This window comes from Phascolarctos cinereus, unplaced genomic scaffold (genome assembly GCF_003287225.1).
Source record: "Phascolarctos cinereus isolate Bilbo 61053 unplaced genomic scaffold, phaCin_HiC Scaffold_1;HRSCAF=81, whole genome shotgun sequence".
Classification (NCBI taxonomy): Eukaryota; Metazoa; Chordata; class Mammalia; order Diprotodontia; family Phascolarctidae; genus Phascolarctos; species Phascolarctos cinereus.
Window position 1 is genome coordinate 7,244,329 of NW_027555514.1, and position 17,470 is coordinate 7,261,798.

General features: G+C 46.7%; 1 protein-coding gene across 4 annotated transcripts in view; it reads right to left on the bottom strand.

The window, feature by feature from the left end:
- DGKB (diacylglycerol kinase beta) overlaps window positions 1–17,470 on the bottom strand; it is a 667,225-nt gene that overhangs the window by 452,871 nt on the left and 196,884 nt on the right. For all 4 annotated transcript variants that reach the window (XM_021000103.2, XM_021000102.2, XM_021000101.2 and 1 more), the window contains 2 exons: window positions 14,399–14,473; window positions 8,673–8,792 (listed from right to left, as the gene is read on the bottom strand). In XM_021000103.2, coding sequence (XP_020855762.1) covers window positions 8,673–8,792; window positions 14,399–14,473 — 195 coding nt within the window. The remainder of the gene's footprint in view (window positions 1–8,672; window positions 8,793–14,398; window positions 14,474–17,470) is intronic.

Sequence of the window (17,470 nt, forward strand, 5' to 3'; positions counted from 1 at the left end):
AGGAGAAGTAACCAACATTGGCTCTGGACACCTGAGACCTGGGTTCCCGCTGCTGCTGGGTCACCAGCACCTACATGACAGTGGACTAGTCTTTGGAGAGATTTTGGAGAGGGGTTCTTATCTCTTGGGGATATGGATGAATTTGAATTCCAACTCTGAGATTCTATGAGTCCATCGTCTACAAAAAACAGGCAGTTGGGCCCATTCCATTACAGGTCTAGATCCATAAAGTTGCATGCTTGCAAAGCCACTAGACGTCTGATTCTATGGATAAATTTCTCTTTTGTTGATTACTTTGAATTTCAGGAATTTTCAATTAGGAAATAATCATGAAGAAATTGGAGATGAGAGATTTTATTATTCAGGGGCTAAAAACTAATAATTATGATAACCTATAGCTAAGGGGGGATATCCCCCATAACTGAAGAAATTGACAAAGATTCTTCCACGGAGATTTAAGAAATTGGCATAAATATCTTAGACTATGGAACACTTAGATTTCCACCAGCTGTTTCATTTATTTGAATGATGTTTTCAGTTGAATGTGAGTGACTTGAGGTACTGAACTTTTGTTTTGGTTTTTCAGTTTCCAAGACTTGTTGGGTACTTGGCACGGAGGAATGTTCAACCAAAGCTTCATGAATGAATGAATGAAGTTACTGTTGGGTTGTTTCATCCACGTCTGACTCTTGGTGAGCCCATTTGGGGTCTTCTTGGTAGAGATCCTGGAGCATTTGCCATCTCTTTCTCCAGCTCATTTTACAGATGAGGAAACGGAGGCAAACGGGGTGAAGTGACTGGACCAGGGTCACCCCGCTAGAAAGTGTTTGAGCCTGAATTTGAGCTCAGAAAGATGGGTCTTTCTGACTCCAGGCCCAGCGCTCTATGTACGGTGGTGCCACCTAACCACCAAACAAAGGATCGCACGAGACAACAAATGCCGTCACCAGATAGGGTGGACGCAGATTTTAAATCACTTTTTAAACATTTTTGGGTTCAATTAAAATGCTGAGAAATAAACATTTAAAACACACACACACACACACACACACACACACACACACATAATACAACAATACATATATAAGCTCTTAGTCTTCCAGCCATGATTTAACTTCAGAGGGAAGGAGCCACAGAGGATATTGAGCTGTTTTAGGTGAACATTAAGGGATCGTTGTTCTGTTCGAGGAAGGAGAATGTTAACCCCAAAGTGTATTTTATCACACTATGACTTTCTCTTTGTTTAAAATTCCTTTAAGTATTTCTTCACATTGAGCTGTTAGAGAGCTGGCTGACAGCATGGCGAGACCAGGACATTTTGGACGTTTCTGTGTCTACGCTACAAATTCTTAGATTTAGAACAAGGTTTCTAAGCCTTTTGTGCCGTGTGTCCTGGATGCTGTTAGTAACCTAGGGCAGCTGACAGACCGCTTCTCAGGACCATGTTTCTAAATGCACAACACAAAACACAGAGGATTAAAAAAAGGAAACCAAATATATTGAAATTCAGTTATTAATGGAAGAAAAAGAAGTTCATGGACACTAAGTTAAGAATCCTAATTGAAAATAATGTTAAATTCGTTTTTTAAAAAGTGTTTCTAGAAAACTCGTTCCTAAGACACAGAAAATACTATAGAGGCCTCATTTCTTCAACAGGAGGACAAACTTTTATTTACTGGTGACTAAAACAGACAAAAATGTGCACAGAGGGAGAGTGGGGAGAGAGACAGAGAGACACAGAGAGAAACAGAGAAACAGAGACAGATCAAGACAGATATCCTACATGAAGTGTTTAAGATTTGCCAGCTATTAGGCTAACCTAAGCACAGAAGATCAGAAGAAGCAAGCCAACAAGACAGATAGGCCCCAAGAAGAGTAGAGACTCCTGGGCCAGACATGAAGGAGGCTGGGGAGAGGAGCTAGGCACAAGCCAGTATTGGGCAGAGACAGCTGGATGGTCTCTTCAAAGTCCATGGTGGTCACTGAGTCTTTGCTCCCTGGACCATCAATGAGCACAAACGGGAAGGTTGAGGCACAGAATCATCCAGATTGCCCAGAAATTGACCACAGTCAGGCTAAGATGCCTGCCTTTCATGTTTGATAAGAAGGGGGGAGTCGGCAGGAGCTGCTCAGTTGAAGGCCCATCCTTCATCTCAGACTTTTGTTGCTGAACAAAAACAGAGCAGATAAACAAATGACACTGACTCATTTAGTAAAGTTTTTCTCTTACTTAATAAAAACGCCTTTTACTATTTCTTTACTCCTTCCTCCGTTAGGACAAAATGCATTTAAAATCAGGTGGGCATTTAAAATCCACCCATCATCAAACACTAATTGGGCCGGTCTAAACTGCCTGGTGGTAGTTCCCAGTAGGTAACAGTCTCTCTCCCTTCTCTGGACCTTTGCCCAGGCTATCCCCCCACGCCTAGAAAGCCCTGTCTTCTCACCTCACATCACAGAATCCCACCTCCCTGAAAGCATCGCTGGGGAGCTGCCTCCTAAATGAGACCCGGCCTCGTTTTCCCCCTCCTCATCCCTGTCAGTGATCTCTTCTTGAACATCTGCGGCACCCACTTTGTGTTTATTCACGAGCTCATATGCCGAATTCCCTCAGAATAAATGAATGAGCCCCTGGCGTTGCCGGGCAGGACCAGCTTTCTAGTCATCTTGGTGACCTGGCACATCAGTCACAGCTTCCGGGCCTTCCCCAACAAGGGGTCCTGATGTCAGAGGGCTGCTGGTGACCCACTGGCTCCTCGTGCCTCTGTTTTCCGGGATGCCTCTCTGCATGCACACCAGGTGCTGAACTGCCCAGCGACGGCCACCACGGCCGCAAGAGAAAGAAGGGAACCCTGGAAAGGGGCTCAGGAAGGCCTCCCTTAGAGCCTGGGGCGGAGGCAGAATTGATCCTTCCACTCTCACGTTGCTATGGGGAAAGCCCTCTCCTGTTCTTGTCTGGCCTTCAGGGCCCAGATGTGTCCATGGATGGTGCGGCCCTGCCACCCAGTGGCCGGCTGCGAGAGAGCAGGTGTGAAGTCGCACCTTAGATGGAGAAGGACAGAACTGGAGAGGGGGCTGGACAAGGGTCTTCACCCTCACCACACCCAGAGGAGCCCCAGCAGGAGGATAACGAAGACGGATCGCAAGCCGTACAGGACAACCCCGCGCATCACGCGTCTCCGTCCTGTCGCCGATAAATCCTTCCTTGGCCCGTGTCTGTTAGCGAGTTGTCGGAAAAAACAGAAATCCAAGAAGAAGCCCTAGCGAGAAAGGCCACCCACCTGGAGCTTATCCTCGAGCCAGCCGGGGCCCGCTGGGCATCTGTCCAGGGAGGGCCCTGCTCTTCCACGGCAGAGACTCCAACTTGCGCCCCAGATTCAGCAGAAGAGAGAAGGCCCCAGAAATCCCTGGACAGATTTTTACTGAATTTGCTTACGAGACGTCCCCACCAAGCCAAAGTCTGTTTTGCTTTTGTATGTGTTCAGTGTTGCTAAACCTTTTCCACAAAACCTCAGGCACTCAAAGACTGGAATTCACAATTGTTTTGCCGTTTCTAAACAAACAAACTAAAACCAAAGTTTGTCTCCATTTCCTTCTCTCTCCCCCCCCACTCATCTTAGCTGTATGCCCAATCTTTTTCTTTCTCTTATCTCCTTCACACTTTACAGAAGCCCAGATGTGCATGACGTTTTACCAAACCGGAGGTTTCCATGGGCAGTGATTTGGTTCCCCTGAGCCTGTGAGAACCCACAACTATCTTTCCAGGTGTGGTGCCAACTTTAAAATTAAACAAAACAAAAAGGCTTATGGTTTTGTCTTGTGAGATCTGTCTTTTATAAGGCTTTGTCTTGAGACTTTTCACCAAAATATTTTTATATTAATTCAATAATTCATTTGCTGCTCAAGCCACACACAGATGAAATGAGCAGCCACAGCAGCACAGGGACCCTCAGACTAGAGAAGGTGACTGAGGGTGTCTCTGCTGCAGGACCAGGACCATGGCCAGAGGCAGGATTGTTTTTTGTTTGTTTGTTTTGTTTTGTTTTTCCCTGGGGACATTTGCCAGTGTGGGATCCGATCACCTTAAGACCACTTCTGCTAGTTTTCCTTTTCTTTGAGGGTTATGCATTGTCCACACTTGAGTTGGAATTTTCTCCTGCCTCTTCCCTAAATATTCCAACATTCCCTCCTGCCATATCAGGATTTCGGGTAATGCATAGAATACACTTTCTAGCTGTCCAGATCTATAGACACAGGAGCTGCTGTTGTTGGGGTGAGCTAATGCAGAAGGTTGGGCTGAGGGGACTTGAAGACTGAGGGAGAAAGAAATCTGATCATATCGTGAGGGTACATTTACATTTATCACAGAATCAGAGATTTCAGAGGAAGCCACCTGTAAGGCCATCAATTCCAGTCTGGAGCTCATCAAAAATCCCTTCGATGTTATCCTTGACTCTGAGGATCCCCGGTTGCCTTCCCAACAGGGGCCTGTCCATTCAGCCCTGGATCAGATGATTCCCATGCAGGGGCATTTCCCCCTCCCCTCCCAGGAAGCCCATCGTGTTATGGAAAGCCCCCATTTTGACCAAGTTCATCTGAACATCAAGCCCCTTGTTCCAGTTTCTCTCCCCCTTGCCAGCCCTTCAAATGTTCGAAGGCAGCTAGCTGCCTTCCTGCCTTCACCCCCACAACTCTTCTCCAGGCCAAACATCCTCAGAGTCTTCAACAATTTCCCTGGGCTCTAAACTAACAAAGGCTGTAACTCAGCCAGGGTCACCAGCACTTTGCTCCAGGGTGGGGAATTTTAAGGCACAGACCAAATTTAACACACGCTCTACTAAGAAGATCCAAAGAAGGCAAGAAAAGTGGGAAGCTGACGCTGGTCAAGGAGTGGAGTAAAGGAGGTTTGGGCCTAGGGAGACCAGTGAATCCCCTCCAACACACACACACACAGACTAATTGTCCTCTCCTCCTTGGGCCCGTCCCAAAGCCCCTGACCTTTGCTGCTGCTTCCCAGAATCCTTCCTCTATAAGCAGTGAAGCTCCTTCTGCCCCCCCCCCCCACCAGCGAGGATGAATACTCCCAGGGCTCCCTTTCCTCACCTGTATGGGGAAGGAGACAGCCAGATGGAGAGCCTGGGCCCCCACATCCTGCAGTTGGGCAGGGCGACTCCCGAGGTGGCATCCGCCTCTGAGATTTCACTTCTGGGTCACTGTGATTATTTTCCATCCTAATTCTTTTATATTTGTCCTAATTATATCTTGCATAATTCTCACATCACGAATTACTGAGCCAACTGAGGAATACATAACATTGCCCCTTAAGACAGAAGGTACCTGCAGCCCTTCTGTACCTCAAGATCACCCTCGGGACTCCTCCAGCTCATCAAAGCTGTTGCTATTTGGGGGTACCTAACACTCATCAAACACCACAGGGTAGGTGAGGAGATCCCCATGGGTCAAGCACCTCAGCCCCATTAACCTCCTAGTTCTGGACATCCTGACTATTAATCACGGAGCCCAGTTTGAATGAGTTTGTCCAGCTGCCAGCTCATCATGAGTTTGTGGTCCACTAGAACTGTCAGATTCTTTTCAGAAAAAAAAAGTCCATCTAGACGTGTTTCCTGTCTCCTGATTATGCAGCTGGTCATTGAAGCAACACCTGAGACTTTACATCTTATGTATATTCAAAGTAAAGCCCTTTAGTTGTAGGTCTGAATCACACTTTTCTACACAGTGTGAAGCCACGTTTGCAGTGTGCAGAACCCAGTAGTTTCAAGTCACAGAGTCACAGAGTCTAAGAAGCATCCATCGGGAAGGGCTCAGCAGGGTCTAGCTTCCCAGATCTGGGTGCGAACTAGGAGGTGGGAAGCCCTCCCTCTGCACCAGCCTAACTCCTGCCTCGATACCACTGATCCCCAGATCCTCTCCCCCAACCTTCCTAACCACTCCCCACCCCTCTTCTCCTCCTAATGATGGCACTTCTCCATTCCCATGCCCCTTGGAGGGAGCCCAGCATGCCCACTCCACTCCAACTCTCAGCACCACTAGCCCTTCCCGAGAGTTGCAGGCCTGGGCCCTCCTGCCCTTGAACACACACATGAACACTCACACCACCTGTTCAAATCCAGCCTCACTTCCTAGCTCTATGACCCCGGCAAGCCACTTAAACTCTCTCTGCCTCAGTTTTCTCCTCTGTAAAATTGAAATAACGATAGCACCCCCTCACAGGGTTGTTGTGAAGGTCAAGTGAGGGACTTGCTTAATACAGGGCTTGGCACACAGTAGACACTCAATAAACGTTTTCCTTCCTTCTTTTCTCCACATCTGCCCTGCTATGGTAGGCCAAGGGCCACTGGATCTTGACATCTACCCTGCAGCTAAACTCTAACTTGTGAAGTCTTGCCCACCCCACCCCAACCCCATTAGGACATAAGCTCCATGATGGGTGTAGGTAGCTCCCTCTTCTCTTAGTTTCTCATTGCTTAGGACAGGGCTTTGCACATGATGAGTGCTTAACGGATGCTTTTTTGTTCACGTGTTTATTCATATATTCAGTCAGTAAACCACTCGCTCACACCCTCATGTAGGGTCAATCTATTCCACTGTCCAAAGTCTAACTGAGGAATGAATTCTAAGAGCTGGGGATGCTGGAGAAATGCCCGAGCTCCCCTAGACATTGCACATTTAAACAAAACCGGTCTATGGGCTTGAGAGCCTCCATTGTACTAAGAAAGGACGGAGGATGCAGCTGGACAAGTGTGCAGGAAGGCAGAGGGTGATGGTGACAGATGACTGGGGGATCAGGGTGTCTTTACAGAAGTGAGGGCATCACTGAGGCAGAGGCTTGATGGAATATGAGCAAGAGTAAAAGCAGAACTAGTGACAGTTAATCCCACATCATGAAAATGACTTCTGCAAAAATCCAGAGGCAGGTGAGGGCATATCAGGACTGAGGAACAGCCAGCTGTCCAATGTGGCTGGAAAGTGGAGAATGCATAGGGCAGTGACATGAAATGAGGCTGGAAAAGAAGGCTCTGGCCTAGCTGTAGGTGTGGCTGAATGTCCAGACTAGGGCTTTGTATTTTATTCCAGGGGTAACAGTGAACCACTGAAGGTCTGAGAGGAGGCAGTGAAATGGGTCCCTCCTGTTCATGTGTACCATAGACTGTTGGAAGAATGAGGTGGAGCAGGGGAGACCGATGAGGAGCCCATGAAAATGGCACTGGGTGAGCACAGAAAAGGAAATGGAGAACAGGAACACTGTGTGGGGAAAACTGGTGGGCCTCAGCAAACGACAGGCTAGGAGGGAAGAAGAGAGACAAGTTGGGGGGCTGAAAGGCAATCAAAGGAGGTGACTGAGGATGGAGGCTCATTCAGCAAAGACAAGCATGCTGGGTGGAACCGTGGGGTGGGGTGGGAGGGGGAGGAGGAGCTCCACCTGGGACACATGGAGTCTGAACTTCCAGGGGGTCATTCCAGTTGGAATGGTTACGCAAGCCTAGAGTTCAAGAGAGAGGTTAAGGCCACACATTTGGATTTTGGAGTTACTTGCAAAAAGGTGATCACTGAAGCCATGGGTGAGGAAGAGACGATCAAGGGAGAAATCATGCATGGGGAAGACACGAGGGCCCAGAACCGAGATGGAGGGGACCCCCACATCCCATTCTGGGCACAAGAGACAGATACTGGTGCTGCCAAGGGACTCTAAAGGAATAATGAGACAGGCTAGAAGAGAAGAGGGAGCAGAGCTGAAGGCTGAAGAGGGTGCAAGTGGGCTGAAGACTTGGCACAGGCCACCAGACTTTGGAGTTAAGGCATCCGTGGTGACCTTTTGAGGGTGGGCCAGGAGAGCCACAAGGCTGGGCTAATGAGGGACAGTAGATAGTGCTGTATTATTAGGGCATGAAAAGGCAGAACAATGGGGGCTGAGAGTGTTGAGGAATGACTCTGTGGACCATGCTAGTCATGGGGTTTCCTTGGCAAAGATGCTGGAATGGCTTGCCATTTCCTTCTCCAGTGGGTTAAGGCAAACAGAGGTGAAGTGACTTGCCCAGGGCCTCATAGCAAATCAGTGTCTGAGGCCAGATTTGAACTCAGGTGTTCCTGACTCTAAGTACATAGCTGTATCCACTGATCCATCTAACTGCCTCTGCCTGAATGACCTTCCTCATATTTGGAATCGGCCAGATGATGGAGTTCTACTCCTATGGCACAGTAGTTTTTGTGTAAACTTTAAAGTGACTGGCCACAGTGAGTTGCTGATGTCAGGGATGCGGTAGACATGTGGCCTGGGGCCCGAGGGTGGGTATGAGTGGTGCTGCCTCTGACAATGGCTGACCTACAGCCAGGGTAAGTTCTGTGTTTAATCACTCATCTCCTCTGGTAGAGAATTCTCACACCAGCGACTACCATCCCACAGTGGTGCAATCATAGACCCAGACAAAACAAATATCATTGATGAACACGTAAATATACTGGGGAAGAGAAAGGGAAGGAGATGAAAGTGAACAGAGGGTACCAGAATCCCAAATTAGTCTGATATTTGACACAAAGATCCCCACCCCACAGGACTCTCTTTGAGGTTGAGCCCAGCTCGGAATACCAGCAGCCCCAGTGCAAGATGCTTCTGAGCCAGGCTGGACCACAGCCACCGATGGACCAAAGCTTACGTTTTCCAAGCCAAGGAGCACCAGTAAGGGGATGGTCGTCATCCCTCCCTGAATCCACTCCTGCAGAGAGACAGTGCCATCATGATCATAGTCGATCTCTTCCATCATTTCATGAAGTATCTGTTTCAGGAGAGAAGACCAGGAAACAGAATTTCACACTGAGAAACAGGAAAAGGGATCATCTACAGGGAAGCACCAGATGAGCAAAGCAAGCTAGGTCGAGGGAAGGTTGTGACTAAGGATGTCCATGTCTCAGGAAGGCCACACCTAGGGGAGGATGCCGCTAGGAGAGGCCAATGACTTAGAGAGAGCTACCCCTCAGAAAGGCTATGCATATAAATTCAAATGGAACTCGGGGGTCAGTCAGCTCACAGCTATCTGGCAGCCCCCCCAAATCCCTCTGTTTTTAAAGAACAGTAGTATGAAATTTGACCAAAATGACACTGTCTGACATATCACATGTCATGACCGTGTACTCAAGTGTGAACCAGCCCAGCAATGACACAGTAGGAAACTTGTTTGTTTGTTTTCATCTCGATTCCCCTGTGGGCTTTAGTGATCCATCCATCCAGATTACTTGTAAGGCTCAGGGATATGCTGGAAAGCATTAGATCTCACAGCTTAGCAGTAAAGACTTGGAGAGATTCTCTCTGACCATCCATGAAACAAGAAAACAGAGGGTCACTTATTCACCTATTAGGTCTTAGGAGAAGAAAAGGGTGAGCCGATCAAAGGATCCATGACCCTTGGGTTTAGGCAGGCCAGTTACCAGAGCTAGGTTTCATTTAAGATTCAACAAAGGTTGTCTATACCCACTGTATGCAATAAATGGGTACATTCACAAATGAAAGAGATGGGAATATTGGGAATATTCCAGGCCAGTCCTAAAACAAACCAACCCACCAAGCACATGGTGCTTTGTCAACATAAATGATGTATCTTAGGGAAGGGCAAAAAATCATCTTGTTATGAAAAGCCGAACAGCTTTGGAAGGAAATGCCCTGTTTAGTTAAAACAACAGAAAAAGCCTCCAAAAGAAGGACTAAAAAGAGGAGGAAGTGGGATAGAGACAGCAACTCTCATTGCAGACCTGTGAAAATGGGCCTGGATCCCTAAAAACCCTCCCGTGACTTCAGGCTGAACTTTGTCCCTGGGACTTAACGATAAGTCAGGACAGTTTCACCTTCAAGCATGAGCTTGGGTCTTGGATGTGTGAGCTCAAGCATGGGGAGGTCCCCCCAAATCAGCACCCCTCCCCATTCCCATCACCAGCTCATCTTGTTCTTCTAGTCTTTGGAGGGTTCCAAGGCTTGGACCAGAAGGTTAGTGGCTTGCCCATTATCTCACAGTTGGCACGGGGAGAGGAAGCAGTGGGAAACAAAGAATCAGCAGGAGCTCTCTTCTAATTCCCACAGTCTGTAAAACTGGAGGAATCTTTAATTATTGATGGGGCATGACAGCCGTCCTCAATGCCAGCCATCAGCTCCCTTCTCTATAAAAAGAAGGCTTTCAATCTGGCAGTGTCAATGGGGCTCCTATGCTTTCAGACTCTTCTCTTCTGGATGATGAAGGGGCAGCAGGGCACAGGGAGTACAGAGATGGACAAAGACAGGAAGACTGAGTTCCAAATTCTTCCACCATAGGCTGGTTGTGGGGCCCTCTGGATGTCCCAATCTAAACTATGAAAGAATTGCTGCTACGCAGTTGTAGAGAGAGTTACTTCAACTGTAGTTCCATACTTCAGAATCATCATAACAACTAAAATCAATAACACTATTTATACAGAACTTGCAGGTTGGCAGACCACTTTACACGGTTGGCTCATTGGTTCCGCACAGTTGGTTCCTGTGGGGCAGGAGCTATTATTATTCATATTTTACAGATGAGGAAACTGAGACCAGGGGAGTTTAGGTGATTTATCCAGGATTACACAGCTAGAAAGTACCTGAGGATGGATTTAAACTCAGATCTCTCCACTCCAGGTCCACCATTGCATCATCACACTCACTAGGACCCAAGTTCCTGCTTTAGGGGGAAACACTCCTAACATCCTGAATTTTTCAAAGACATCCCATGGACAAAAATCAACATATGTATACAGGGCAATTTTAATGAACTAGTACCTCTTTCAAAGAATCCTGGGATAAGGCCACATTTCTCTTCCCTGCTTCCTTTTCTGTCCACCTCTTTGGGGTTGTTGATTTAATCAGGGCCACAGTTCTGCCCCAGAATAAAAGTCATAATATGAGCACCAGCACCTGACATACAGTGATTGGAAGAGTTCTGGGCACTTTCACACAAATAATCCCACCAGGGGAGTAGGAAGGGCACTCCATTGGGAGAACCCAGGCTTGTTCCCTGGGGCTCTGGGATTAGAGGATCTGGGTTTGAATCCCAAATCTGTCTGGGTGCAACTCAGCGCAACCCTGGACAAGTCACTCAGCCACCCTGGGTCTCACTGGCTAACCATAAAATGAGGAGCTCAGACTAGGTGACCTTCTACCCAGAGGATCCAAAATTTGAGGCTCACAAAAGTTCTCAGAGATTGCCAATGCAAATATTTTCATTCCCATTTCACAGATCAGAAAGCCAAGACTCAGAAACATCAAACAAGAGCCCATGGTCACAATGACAATAAGTGGGAGGAGTTGAATACTTCTCTTAACATTGGGTAAATCTGCCATTTTTATTGATTAGCAGTATTTCTAAAGTCTACTTTCTACATGGGTTAAAAACCTAAGAAAATTCCCAGGCACTCAGGTGAAGGAAAATGGTCAATGCAACCAGAGGAGAGTTGAGAGAGCTGGGACTGCTCTGGGACCTGAGCCCAGCATTGGCTCCCAGAACAACTGGGGGGGAGGGGAAGTCTTGTCTGGGTCACCAGCTTCATTGGCCTCATCTGGAAAACAAAGGCTCTAGCTAGAGAAGAAATGCTTGGAGAAGTTCCTGTGAGCAAAGGAGGCTTCCCAAGCTTCGGCTTGGAGAGAGGCCACAGGTGTGAACAAGAAGAAAAATAATGAAATGATAAATGACATTTCTATACTTTAAAGGTGCTTCTTGAATGTTATCTCATCTGAGTCATGCCACAACCCTTTTCTAATGTTCTAGGGGCATTTACTTCCCCATTTTATAGATAAGGAAACTGAGGCTCTGAGACATTGTAGGACACCCCTCAGTCACAGAATTAGTATATGTCTGAGCTGAGGTTTGAACTATGGCATCCATGACTCTCAGCTCTTCAGTCTCTTGACCGTTAATACTGAAGTTCAGGAAGTGTGGTATGTGGCTCTCCTGGGAATCCTAGGATACCCCAAAAAGTAGGTATGGAGGTATCAGCACAGTGCATATGTCACCTTCAAGGTGCTTGGCTTGGTTTCAACTCTACCACCACATTTTCATCACCATCACCATCACCACCATCATCATCACCATCACTACCATCATCACCACCACAATCATTATCATCACCATCATCATCACCAGCACCATCACCACCATCATCATCACCATCACTACCATCATCGCCACCACAATCATTATCATCACCATCATCATCACCATCACCACCACCACCATCATCATCATCACTGTCACCATCACCACCATTATCACCATCACTATCACCATTATTGTCACCATCATCATCACCATCATCATCATCATAACCATCATCACCATCATCATCATCACTATCACCACCATCACCATCATCACCACCATCACCATCATCACCATCACCATCACCATCATCACCATCATCACCATCATCATCACCACCATCACCATCATCACCATCATCACCATCACCATCATCACCATCACCATCACCATCATCACCACCACCACCATCACCACCATCACCATCACCATCACCATCACTATCACCATTATCACCATCACCACCATCATCATCATCATCACCACCACTATCACCATTATCACCATCATCATCACCACCATCACCATCAGCACCATCAGCACCACCACCAACATCTTCATCAGCACCACCACCAACATCTTCATTCCTTCCCACCCCCCCAGGATAAGCTCATCTCTAGGAAGCTCATCATCATGGAGATGGCCTCAGCTTTGGCTCTCACACCTCCTCAGTGGCCTCAGTTGTCTGTCTCTTTGATTAGAGGCCTGGAGGGAGGAGTTTTACTTCTCCCAGAGTCTGCCTTTATTGTTAACATTCTTTTCAGTTGTTTTTAGTCGCGTCCAATTCTTCATGACCCCATTGGGGGTTTTCTTTGTGAAGATAATGGTTTGCCATTTCTTCTCCAGCTCATTTTATAGATGAGGAAACTGAGACAAACAGAGTTAAGTGACTTGCCCAGTGTCACACAGCTAATAAGGTGTCTGAGGCTAAATTTGATTTATAGAGGGTTCAAAATTCCAGCTATCTTTTTATTCGCTACCAGCTGTTCTGCCTGGTTTTGACTCTACCATCATCATAATGGCCTTGCTCATGTACCCTCTGGAAGGTAGCCTTTCCCTTTTCACTTTCCTTTTGTGCACTGTGCTCATTAGATTGTAAGCTCCTTGAGGGCAGGAAATGCCTTTTTCTTATTCTTATCCTCAGAACTTAGCAAAGAGCCTGGCACATACTAGGTACCTAATAAATGTCTATTTATGTCACATCTTTTGTGGTTCTACCTAGCTACCTATCCATGCATTTATTTTCTATGGCTAGCCTGGGGCTCTCTCAGGGTGACCATTGTCCCCAATGGTCATTCCAGGACAAGAGCATTCTCTAGTGTCCCTTCCTGACCTAGCATTCTGTAAACCCCATTATTCTATGTCTGGCAGTGTTGCCTAGGAGAAAACTAAGTCAAGACAACAAGCATTTATTAAGTGCCTATTGTTTGCCAATTAAATGCCTGGAGACAACTGTGTACAAACACAACAGCCACAGGATAAATTGGCAATCAGCTGAGAAGGAGGTGCTAGGGGCAGGAGGATCAGGCAAGGCTTCCTGCCCAGGGCAGGAAGCAGAGACTTGAAGGAAGCAGGGAAGCCAAGGGGCCAAGATGAGGGGAAGGGAGACCATTCCAGGCATGGTGGAAAGTAGACGTAAATGGCATCTAAAGCCCCCCACATCAGGATGAGGAGTCTGCTCTTTGAGGGCTGGTTTCTATTCAGAGAGAAGGGCAATGATAGGCTTGAGGCTGCCTCCATCACAGGGCGGGTGAGAGCATTAGGAGCCATCCAGAAAAGAACTTTGGCGATTTTAGCAGATGGATTGTCCTGTGAGGCCAGTTCAACCAAGGCAGCAGCTAAGGAGCTGAGAGAGTTGTTCAAGAATGATATGAATCTCCTAGGGCAGAAGAAACTGTCATGGGGCTACTGATTTCAGAGCAGAAGTTGGGAGGAGGCTTGGCCTCTCCCCAAGCACCCTGGATGGTATGAGAGCCCTGGTGGCCACATTAAAATGGAGGACCAAGTTAAAAACCAACTGAGTTATTATCATGTGGGCCCAGGTGCTGCTCCTGTTCAGGGCTGTGGCCTGGCTGTGCACAGGCACGCACACACACACACACACACACACACACACACACACACACACACACTGCATCACACACAGTGTGGAACAGGCAATGGTGGCAGGCATACAATAAGCTGGGTCAATAGAGATGACCTGCCTTGGGCCAGAGGGCAGCTCTCTACCCTGGCCAGCTCTCAAACAAAGGTGCCCAGGGGGTAAGCCCAGCTAACTTGGCACGTACCGGACTGAGCTCAGTCACATCCCACTCGAGATATTCAGCCACGTGCATCATCTGACTAATGATATTTTCCAGCTCCTGGATGGGACAAAAGAAAAACACGACAATGGTCTCTTGGTGCCAACCCCTCCACCCCCAATGCTCCAAAGCATTAAATGCCTTGATCCTGCTTAGCCGTGTAGACATGTTATACCAGGAATGTTAAAGACCTTTTAAATAACGCATCTAATACTAATCTCCCCAATCCCCTAGGAAGGGGAAACCCGGAAGAAGGATTTAGCTCTTGGCACAGCATTCACGCCAAGAGAGGGCCCCGCCCCCAAAAGAGAGCCCTCTCCGGTGCCAAAGGAATGCCTGTGCTCCAGGCCCACCCTAAGCACTTCTACCACATGAGAATTTCTACTTCCCACCTGACTTTGACGTGCAGGTGTCGGATTGAGAGAGGACTGAATGTTTCAAGGACACTGAGCCAGGCTTAATTTTGGTGGGACACTTGAAAAAAGTGTGCTGTGCGTTCTTATTGGCGATGGGATAACCTGGATGTGTGCAAGACCGACTAGAGACTAAGGCTTAGCAAGTACTAGGGTTCATCTTATTACTTCAACTTCAGCCAGTCCCTTGAACGCAAATGCTTTGAAAGCCAAATCTAGCCAGGAGATTGCCCAGGGCCTCATGGGCATCAGAGACCGGATTGGAGCCCATGTCTTCTTGACTCCAAGACTGGCCCTCTACTCCCTATTTCAGGCTGCTCCTACTATGCTAATGATTGCAGAAGGTTTTATAACCCTGAAGCTGAAAAATCATTAGGAAAGTTATGATGGAAAAGTTCTGAGTATATCTTCTTCACTAATTTTAATTGATAACTTCTATTTTTATATCATCTAGATTTGCTCCTATTTCTCTGTCTCTTTTTCTGGAAAAGCCATTCCTTATAACAAAGAATTTTTTAAAGTAAAAACTAATATTTGAATTTATTTTTAATGAACTTAAAATTCTTACACAGTCAGTAGTAGAATAAATTCCTCCTAACAGTGTGTTGTTTCACCGCGGTACCAAAGCAGTATTTTAATTTTTTTAGCCTATGTAGAGTTATCACCATCCCTCTGTAAAACATAGAAGAGCATGGTTATAGTGGCCAGGCCTAGTCTGAAGGCCTGAGGGAGCTCCACAGGTATTTTTAAGGTCTGTTCTTTTTATATTTGTTCAATTATATGTTTCTCTGGTTTTGGTCTGATTGGTGATGTTCATATTGTAGAAAATTCCCATTGTACAAACTTCTTCCCATTACAGGAACTGGAAAGTTTGCTTCAACCGAGAGCTTCTGAGTCACTTTAGTTAAGTGACTTGCCCAGGGGACATAAAACCCCCTTGTGAATGAATGGGGACATCCACTTGTGGGCTGTGGCACAACATGGGGGGTTCAGCCTGGCTGGAATTCTTCAAGCCAAGGTGGTATGCCTAGCCACCATGTCACATGGAGACAGATGGCAAGTGAGGTCTAGCTGGGATCCTTTAGGTTCTATGAAATACAGGGAGGAAGGGGGGCACTTGAAAGAAAAAGCTGGTCTGCTATGATTCAGCACTTTGGATTGAAGAAAGTCATTTATAATGTTGTCTTTTAGCATAATTTCCCAAACTCTGTATTGGAATTTGACTGCAACTATTGTTGATGGTTTATTTGTTAGTTAGTTTGTTTTAAATACCCCAAAATATTGCACTGAGTTTCCTTTTTGTGGTTTCTCTGTGGACCAAAATTCCAATAAATGTGAATTAAAAAAAAAAAAGGACAGGAGGTGGACCTGTGAATACATTGGTGTAGGGAACTCTCAGGTGAGGACACTCTCTCTTTCAGAGCAGGAGGCACCTCCCTGTCACCCTATATAGTCTTAGAGAGATGCTTAGGACACTGAGAGGTTATGTGTCAGCCCAGGGTCACAAAGACTCCCCCAAAATGAATACCAAGCAAACTGTATTAGAGACACAATCTGTAAAGTGGGCATTGTGACCATTGCAATGATCAGAGCTTGAGCAGCTCCTGCGTGCAGGGCACTATTGTGGTCACTGGAGAGACACAGCATTTCAGGATTCCCTTGAAGATATGGTTCCTTTCCTGATGGCACCTGTCCTGTGGTAGGGCAATAAAGCCCTGGCCCTGGGAGCCTCAGACCCTGTCCCATAGGGTTAGTGTGCAGGACACATGCAAAAAGTCACTATGCAGGAGCCTGTGAGAATTTACAAACTTCAAAGCCCAGCAAGGAATTCACTCAAGACCTTGAGGGGCAGGGGCATTGGAAACACCCTTAGGGGGACACTTTCAAAAAAACAAACATGTGTTGGCAGCAAGAGAAGCCCTTGGTCCTCATCCTGCCAAGATCACACCCCCAACCTAAGCCTCCATTTCTCATCCATAGAATGAAGCGGATGGGTGAAGTGATCTCCCAAGAACTCCAGAGTTGTGCAGTTGACAATCCCCCTTCCCAAATGGAACAACAAAGAAAGACATCCAGGCACCTCCAGAGTGACGGCCACTGGAAAAATCTCTGCTACTTAAACATCAAAAAATTCCACAATTACAAGCAATTCATAATCGTGGTCATTTCACTGAGCCAAAGGTCTTCTCTTTCCTTTCATTAATGGCTTTGTTCTGTCTCCAGAATCACTAATGCACCATTAGCCTCCTCCTTCCTTACGCAAAAACGTCTCCAACTTCATTTCATTGCTGTAAAAGTCCATCTGTACTCTGTCGAGGGGCCTGACGTGCAGGTATGGGGCCAAGTTACATGTGGGGATGCTTTGTGGAATCAATGTTCCATTGATCAAAGTGGTGATTTTTTTAAAGTGGGCTTTTACATTCCAAACTTTTCATAATCCTACACTTAACATCTTATTAGCATTTTAGTCTTTCATGAGATCAGGTGGCATAGAATTTCAAGGCCTTAGGAAAGCTAGTTAGATAACAGTTACAAACTTCCAAACTGAGTTGGAGGTTCCTCAAACTCTGGGGGTAATTTTGGCACAATTCTAATAAAATGGTCCTTTTTAACAGATTTGGAGGCGACATCACCTGAAGGAGTA